This window comes from Cyprinus carpio, chromosome A16, assembly GCF_018340385.1.
Source record: "Cyprinus carpio isolate SPL01 chromosome A16, ASM1834038v1, whole genome shotgun sequence".
NCBI lineage: Eukaryota > Metazoa > Chordata > Actinopteri > Cypriniformes > Cyprinidae > Cyprinus > Cyprinus carpio.
In genome coordinates, this window is record NC_056587.1 from 17,922,335 (window position 1) to 17,930,962 (window position 8,628).

An 8,628-nucleotide genomic window follows, 5' to 3' on the forward strand; every position below is an offset into this window, starting at 1 on the left:
CTTTCTTAAAATCTGTTTTTGTGATTGAGCTTTTGTTTCTTTAAATTTTCTGTTGCATTGTGACAGAAATAAATGGGGTGAGGATAACAAGGGCGCACTGAGATGAATATCATATATTCACCTAATTATAATTTAGCCTTAATGTATTCAGTAAAATTTTACTTTATGTCCTCATCTATGATTTTTTTATTTATATATATTTTTTTCAATAAATTAAAATGTAAATACAAGCTTGGCTGAATGCTGATTTTGTCTTGTTGGTGTGTGCATTGGAATACTAGCTTACAGAATATTTTCATATGTCCTCATCACACTGCAGATTTAATTTGGTGTTTGATGTCCAGTTATCAATACAAATTAAATGCAATTTTGTGTAAAAACAGAACATAAACAGAGAATGCTGAAATTAATTCTCATTCTTTCATCACACTAGAAATGGAAGGTTTTTGCACATCGCATAAGATCTTATGCGCTCCTGGTTCAAGCAACATGTGTGTAAATTAAAATAACTACAGATCATATTTTGGACTGAATAAAAGAATTCGAAACAAAGAGATTTTAAATTATTCATGAACTAAATTCAATTACAAACAGCGCAATTGTTTAAAAAGCTGTGAATATTCACACTTTTTAGGCAGTGGGTCTTAACTACATAAAAAAAAAAAAAAAAAAATCTATCTTATTTTTGGCACCATTTCACAACTGTCTTCATTTAACACAAACTAAGACATTAACAATTAAAAGTCAACAAGACAGAACAGGTAGAACAAAATTACAAGGATGAACATGACTGATGTGTCTGATGGGAATACATTTGGTGTGAATTTACCAATTTGCCTAACCCTAAAAAATTTAATTAAATACAATAAAGATGCATTTATAGGCAAGGGTTTATGTTTCTTCACCTTTTTAATTAATACATTTAAAAACACAAATATTAAACTATTTTATTTTCAATAATTTGACCTACGTGGAAGATACTTTGTTACTTTTAAATATTAACTAGAGAAAGTAAATACTGATTTATTTCACAGCAACTCTATACGAATCCTCTTTTAGACTGACAGCAAGAGTGATTACATGTTGGGAAAATTAGTGGCGTAGCCTGTGGTTAATTTACTGAATCTTAACAAAGGTCTGTGATCAAGTGTTCTTCTAAATCAGTGCTTTTCTGGGCGAGATGAAGTGCTGGGCTGCAGTTTTGTCACCCTCTGTTTTTTCTGGTTGTATCTGTGGAAAAAAGCTTTTCCAAACTCATATGTGCTGATCATTACAGCACACGCCGGAGCCACTTTAATCAGCCTCGGCAGAAAACCTGAGGATAAGAGACAGAGAGAAATCTGAGCTGTACTGCTGAGACATCTAGTGGTGATTTGAAAATCACGGCCCTTTGATTACATATATATAAAATAATACTTTTATTTAGCAAGGATGCATTTAATTGATCAAAAGTGCCAGCAAAGACATTAATAACATTACAAAAATTATATTACAAATAAATGCTGTTCTTTGGAACTTTCAATTCATCAAAGATTTCTTTAAAAAAAAATCACAATTTCCCCAAAAGATACTGTTTTCAATATTGCACAACTGTTTTCAACATTGATAAGAAAAGATTATTGAGCAGCAAATCAGCATATAAGAATGATTTATGAAGGACTGACTTTTTTGTTTTTGTTTTTTGAAGGATCATGTGACACTAAAGCTGGAGCAATGACGGTGAAAATTCAGCTTTGCATCACAGAAATAAATTACATTTTAAAATTTATTAAAATAGAAAACATTTATTTTATATTGTAATAATATTTCACAATTTTAATATACGGTATATTATTCTTATCGATCCCAGATTTTAGAACAATAGTGTGTGTTCTATATGAATATACATATTTACCTGCAAATAGTCCTGATACTCCATTTTCAGCAACTATCCTTTTCATCACATGATATGTGCTGGATGAGACTTGTGTGGACACTACACAGATTATACTGCAAATTAATGTAATATTCTGATTTGAATATCCAAGTCAAACCAAAGCTCAGAATCCCAATTATGGAAGCCATTTACATAATTTCACCTGAATACTCACATTTTATTGTCTGCAGTTCACCCAGTTCTACCTGTCGTCTTGTCTTGACCACATCAAACGGCAGTGTGATGACTGATGCAAACTAAAGCAAGAAAATGCAGGTACTTATACAGGTACTTGACATATCAGGACATGTTTTTATTTACAGTCCAAATACAATGTGGCCAAACACAACCTGGATATTTCACATGTATTTAATACCAGTAAATGAGGCCCATGAGAGCTCTGATGATACAGATGTAGTAAATCACAAACTTACTGATCCAGACAGTGCTCCAGCCATGAATGTGATGGCAAAGGTTGGATCTGAACAGTTGTAATATTGACAGAGCCAGGCTTTACCCTTCTCATAGTTAAACCAGTACATAGCTAAGGAGAAACAAAGTCAAATAAGAAATTAGGAAATAGCAGCAAACAATACACATTCAAAGAGTCGTATGAAGGTACAGTAGGTGGACATCAAAAACGTTACTTCTACCGCCGCTCGTACCGCCGCCGCGGCGTCTGCAAAGTGCATTTGCAGCTTTTGACCGCTGAGTGGCGCTTTAATCACAAGTTTTCAAACAAGCGCATCAAAGCACATTTTCGCAAATAGACGTCAGTTTTGCCTCGCTGATGTGTTACATTTGACGGCTGCAGTCAGGGAAAATGAAAGAAAAACACTATAGTTAATATATGTATATGAGACCCCTTCAAAATATGGTCAAATGGTAAACATTCTGCTATTTCGTGGTGCATGTCGGTTCAAAAGTTTGGGGTTGGAAATATTTTTTTAATGTTTTTGAAAGAAGTCTTATGCTTAATGCCTAATGCCTTATCATTAAAAAATATATAAATATATTATAGAATATTGCCAATTTGTGGGTGGATTGGATATCCATAAGAAATCACATTCAGTTTTTATCTTAGTTTTTGTATTTTTGAGTCTTGTGTTTATTAATCAAGTGCTTCAAAATGTGAAGTGTGTCATGTGAAGGCTGTGTGTGTTTCACCTGAGAATGGGACGTCTCGGAGCAGCGTGGGCCCCCAACCCCTCCACAGAGACCGCCAGCCCTTGTTGTGCAGGGCTGACCAGATCACGGCGCTCAGCTCCCGGTACGACAGCTTCTCAGACTGCATCTTTGTGCGGACCAGCTCCAGGGGGCTGATTACTGTAGCCGACCCCACTGACACATGCAGAAAAAACTCACGTGAAGCCAGGCACACTTTGATATAGAAGGTCGACATGCAGAGAAAAGGTCAAACACTGAATCAGCAGGGATAAACGGTACCTCTTGCGATGGCGCCGGCCAGCAGCGGCACATAATCTGATCGGTCTCCCATCCGGTGCTTGAGAACGGAACATAGCTGATCGTAACATGTGAAATAGATTACGGTTGCAGGCACTGCCATCACTCTGCAAAGGGAAATGCATTTCATTATTTATGTCACAGGGTTTGGACAGAGGAAATGTAACTGAACACCTACAGTGTTGGAGGAAGGCCGCTCCACAGAGACCTGACTCCTTCTACATGTATAATCTTAATAAAGGCATCCTGGAACAGAAGAACTGAGCATTTGAATGAGTTGAACCTGTCGGTAATATTTATATATTTATAAAGCATCACAGGTGAAGAGAAACTCTATTCACAATTTTTTATGGTTTAGCTTACCAAAGTGCCGGTGAAACAACCAGGTGTTTTGTACCATGCCTTTGAATTGCCATTCTCACAGACGCATATATCCATCAGGCCATTACAGTACACAAAACATTTCCCTGCAAGTCATTCAAAAAATGAGTGAGTGAAGTTTTCAACCACATGAACAGAAAACAGCTCAAGCTTACCTTTGGGAAAAGAACTGTTTTGTGCCTGCAGTCTGATCTTCACCACATCCAGAGGCGTTACTGTGAACATGAAGAAAAAAAGAATTATTATTATATAGTTATATTTTAATGAATAGATGAAAGCGTCTGCTAAGAGAATACACTACCGTTCAAAAGTTTGGGGTCTGTAAGGTTTTTTTGTTTTTGAAAGAAGTTTCTTATGATTACCAAGGCTGCATTTATTTGATCAAAAAAATGCAGAAAAACAGTACTATTGTGAAATATAATTACAATTTACAACAACTGTTTTCTGTTTGAATATATTTAAAAATATAATTTATTCCTGTCATTACTCCCCACTCCCAATTTAAAACACTGTCAAGCTGTAACACTGTGTACTTTTATGAAATGTTTCAAAGAATGTAAGACATGGTACAGACTATTAATAAACTGTTATTAGACTCCAGACTATTTTAGATTTATAGATTCACTGTACCTTGACATTGCAATTTATTATAAAGCTAAACAAAATATGTGTGTTTTTCACCACGACCAGCCCAGTGTCATCTGAACCCTTCAACGCACAAAATATATTATTTATAAATGTAGTTACGTATTGGCTTTATTGAATACCGTGGTCAAATGTGTATTTAGTAAAAAATAAATAAATAAATAAATATAAAGCTGTCATTTACCACATGATTTTTATGAAAATCGATTTACAGGACAGTATTTTTATGGTGCTTTTTAACAGAAACACCAAATCTAAATTATATATTTAATGTCACTGAATCTAAATGTATTGCAATTCACAAATTATGTAATGTTAAAAAAAAATAGGCATCTAACTACATCATTCTGACCCACGTTACATTCTAAAGGGGATAGGTTAACATATTTTTCCGTATATTAGGATACACAAAATTCATAGTCTCTTACCAAAGAGTGACGTAATAACTGCCCCAGAGCAAGATGCAGTCATCTGCTGGACGGGTGTAATGTCCTTCGTGGGTACTGAAGAACTTTTCTGAGAGCTCATCTCTATGCCTGTTCAGATGAATCTGGTTGTACAGACTCAGTTAACCTCACTCTTCACTGAGTGACTGTCATGTGTTGTCATCTTGTTGAACAAGCCCACATTCCCCTTGTACCTAATAGAGCTGAACATATTAACCAGGTTTACTGCATTGATCCCATGCCAAAAAACCTAGCTTGTGTGTTCCCCTATTCCTTTGCTTTATTTATTTATTTATTTATTTATCTATCAAAAACGTTTATTTAATCCTGTTTCTTCTATATATTCCATTGCTATTCTTTGATTAATACCTTCTTTGAATCCCTTTCCTAATATCCAATTTATCTTGTTTTTTTTCTTTATAATTACCTTTTAAGTTCTTTATCATTTTAATTATCTCTATATTATATTTCCCACATTTTAATATTACATGTTCAACGGTTTCTATTACCCTACAAAAAAAAGCACAATTTCCTGTAATATGTTTACCTATTTTTTATACTGATGCATTTAGTCCTGCGTGCCAAAACTGTAATCTATTTAAAGTCACCTCATCTTTCTTACATCTTCACGCTACTGCGCTACTGTGCGGCTGTGCGCATATGTCTGTCTAGCAGTGTGTTTCGCACCAGCAGATTCGTAACTTCCGGCTATTTAAATTTCGCCATTGGACACAATAAAGCGCTCGCGGACGTGATAGTGTATCGAAGTCATATTTTATACTTTTAACATTCGTTTTCTTATGTATATTCTACACAAAATTCAAGTTGTTTATATTGGTGTCATTGACGTTCAAATGTCAGCGCTTTGCGGCGTCGTTTTTGAAATGTCAAAAAATATACGTCGAATCTCCCTTCGTGAACTCCAAGATTACAGCAGGTTTTGTGGGAGTGGAGAGAGTCTCGAGCGGGAAGATGGAAACGGGTTGCGTCGAGTGTTTTGTTATGAAGATGTTTACAAACAGAAGAGGCATTTAACACAATGTTGCGTTCTTAGTTTAGCGTTTTAATCAAGGAACACTTGATAAGTAATGCTGCTGTATGTTGGCGGTATAACTAGCTGGTTTAGTCGGGTTTAGGATTGTAACGTTAACCGTTAGAAGTAAAAGCTCCACGATGAAGCGCGACTCTTTCTCCAGGTGTAAGGACAGAGGTGCTGTGCTGTTAATCCCTTTTGATAAATTATTTTAATTTGCTCCTTTTTTTGTAAAACTAGCCTTTGAAAATAACAATGGTTTAGGAAGTTTCCATGCTTATGCTGTTCAGTATGTACACAAAATGTATGTCTGAATGTATGTGTGTTGTTGTTTATAAGTCGAATTGTGCTATATTGATCTTCACAGATTCAAAACTGGACGGACATAATAGTGTATCATCTAAAAGCAAAGTTAAAGCCACATGTGATGCTCTTCAGAACAAACCTTTTAAAGGGAGAATATTTTACTTGGATCTGCCATGGAATATAAAAACACAACTCTTGGAAAATGACATCGAAACACTTGGTGGTGTAAGTGAAGTTCACTGTTTATTGCTTTTAATATAATATATATTATTGAGGTTGTCTTGCGCAAAATATAAATCTTTTCACTTGCAGGAAGAGAATGCCTTAAATTAGCAAAATTAGACAGCTGTCTCTTTAGAAACTCAGCAAAACGACTATTTTAATAAGCTTCACGATTTATACAGTGTACTTGTGTTCACTTCTCTCGATGTAAACAAGACTGGAATTATAAAGAGTGTATTATTTGAATTACATCTGTTTCTGGGTAAGAATGAAGTGATAACAGTCTGTAACTTAAAGGAAGGGTTCACCCCAAACCTTCAGGACATCCAAGATGAATTTGTTTCTTCATCAGAACAGATGTGGAGAAATTTAGCATTACATCACTTGCTCTGTTCTAAGGAAGGAACAAACTAATCTACATTGTGGATGGCCTGAGGGTCAATTCTAATCAAAAAAGAGAGTTAATTCTAATCAAATTTTCAGTTTTGGGTGAACCATTCCGTTAACTCAAGATGTTGGCCATGCACATGTAATCACAGATGAAGTAATTCAATTCAATTCAGTTCAAGTTTATTTGTAAAGCGCATTTTACGATACAAATCATTGCAAAGCAACTTTACAGAAAATTAAGTTTCTACAATATTTAGGAGTAGCTTATCAGTGATGACTGTCAGTTTATGTGCATACGGCAGAAATGTTCAGAAAAATCAATAAGAGACGTAAACAAACAGACGATTAACACTATTAACAGCAATTATGCAATCAAACTTATAGCAAAATGTGGTAGTTCTGTACGTTGTCTCTGGGTTAGCATCATCTGAGGTCCTCTGAGGGGTTGGCATCATCTCCTGGCAAGTAATCTCCTGTATGTTCTGGTCATCAGACAGTGGAAAAGTTCTTCAGCAAGGAGATCAAGTATCTTGTGTCCAGTAAGCCAGAGGCTCGTTATGCCCAGCGTCTCCTGCCGGAATCTCCTGCACCCAGTCCTGATTCAGGTGTCAGCTCTCCTCATCCCAGCAGCAGGAGGGAAAGCAATGGGCACAGGGGCAGCTCTCAGGGAGTCATGGATACGGTTAGACAGGATGCTTTTTGTTCTCAACTTCATTGGCAAAAATTTTGTTTCTGGGCTCCCGAAATCAAAAATACAAAAACAAAGCATTTTAAAATGTTTAATGTCTTTAAAATGTCATTGTAAATTTATGCAGTAAACTTAATATTTTTTTATGCTTAACTACATTTTAAAGTGGAGTGTCTAACAGAGCACCTTAGCTATTCGAATTTCACTGTAAACCATGGCTTCATGGGGCTCTATGCTTTTATATAATGTTAGGTTAACATGCACGTAGCCCACCAGTTAAGTCAAAATTCACTGACATGTTTATCTTGTGCTGGAATTTCACAGGTGGCTGTAAGTCGAGGCAAATCGCTTGTGGAGAGAGTCGTTAAGGAACAAGTAAGTCGATCTTTATCATGACTCGTTTGTTTGTTTGTGAATGAACTCTGTGCAGCAGTCTTGAGTGGTTTATCAGTGCTCTGATTGAGGGTTTTCTGTTCTGTTTTAGGAACGTGTTCAGATGAATGGGATCTTGGCCAATGCTCTGGAATGGGGGGTCAAAGTCCTGCATGTTGACGGTATTATCTTTATCACCATTAATACTTGTATTGTTAGAGAAATGAGATATGGTTTCAGTATTTCATGGTGTTTGATGCTTGACTTCCAAACAGATGTTATTTCGTATGTTGACAAGAAGAAAGCAAAACTCATTGCAGTGAACGCAGCTAATCCAGTGGTGAAAAGAGCTGTGAGTAGTTTTGTCTGTAGCACATTTTATTATATATTTTATATTAAGAACCAAATTTACAAGTTTAAAAATTAACCATTGAAAAAACATTTTTCAACCACTTTTCTGAATATTGTGTTTAGTAAATAACTATAAAGTTTATTGTTTACTGTCTCGAAGACTGAAATGAAACATTTGAACCTGATCCTTTAACATTCACCAGAAAAATTACTCATGTGGAATCTGCAAAGGTTTTCACAATTTCTGCACTGATTTGGAAATCTGTGGAGCTACAGGCTCTGTGCATCGCTGCATATGAACTAGTTTTTTCTGTGTAAATTCAGTTTGTCACGCTTCATTTTTAGGCCAGCATTCAGCACACAGAGAAAAATACATATCACAGACACAATGGTAAGTAAATACCAAATAAAAAAA

General features: G+C 35.5%; 2 protein-coding genes across 2 annotated transcripts in view; one reads left to right on the top strand and one right to left on the bottom strand.

Moving 5' to 3' along the window:
* Nucleotides 1–57: 57 nt before the first annotated feature.
* LOC109094696 (solute carrier family 25 member 40-like) lies at nucleotides 58–5,514 on the bottom strand. Its single transcript, XM_042773068.1, has 11 exons — nucleotides 5,399–5,514; nucleotides 4,834–5,054; nucleotides 3,916–3,975; nucleotides 3,743–3,846; nucleotides 3,558–3,625; nucleotides 3,362–3,486; nucleotides 3,083–3,256; nucleotides 2,350–2,459; nucleotides 2,091–2,172; nucleotides 1,895–1,975; nucleotides 58–1,315 (listed from the first exon to the last, which is right to left on the bottom strand). The coding sequence occupies exons 2-11, from the start codon at nucleotides 4,931–4,933 to the stop codon at nucleotides 1,161–1,163; spliced, it is 1,059 nt and encodes a 352-aa protein (XP_042629002.1). The 5' UTR covers nucleotides 4,934–5,054; nucleotides 5,399–5,514; the 3' UTR covers nucleotides 58–1,160.
* Nucleotides 5,515–5,607: 93 nt separating this feature from the next.
* Nucleotides 5,608–8,628, top strand: part of LOC109094705 (protein DBF4 homolog A-like) — a 5,072-nt gene continuing 2,051 nt past the window's right edge. Inside the window, exons 1-7 of the mRNA XM_042773069.1 lie at nucleotides 5,608–6,061; nucleotides 6,252–6,415; nucleotides 7,296–7,484; nucleotides 7,815–7,865; nucleotides 7,975–8,044; nucleotides 8,138–8,214; nucleotides 8,559–8,604. Coding sequence (XP_042629003.1) covers nucleotides 6,025–6,061; nucleotides 6,252–6,415; nucleotides 7,296–7,484; nucleotides 7,815–7,865; nucleotides 7,975–8,044; nucleotides 8,138–8,214; nucleotides 8,559–8,604 — 634 coding nt within the window. The 5' untranslated portion in view covers nucleotides 5,608–6,024. The remainder of the gene's footprint in view (nucleotides 6,062–6,251; nucleotides 6,416–7,295; nucleotides 7,485–7,814; nucleotides 7,866–7,974; nucleotides 8,045–8,137; nucleotides 8,215–8,558; nucleotides 8,605–8,628) is intronic.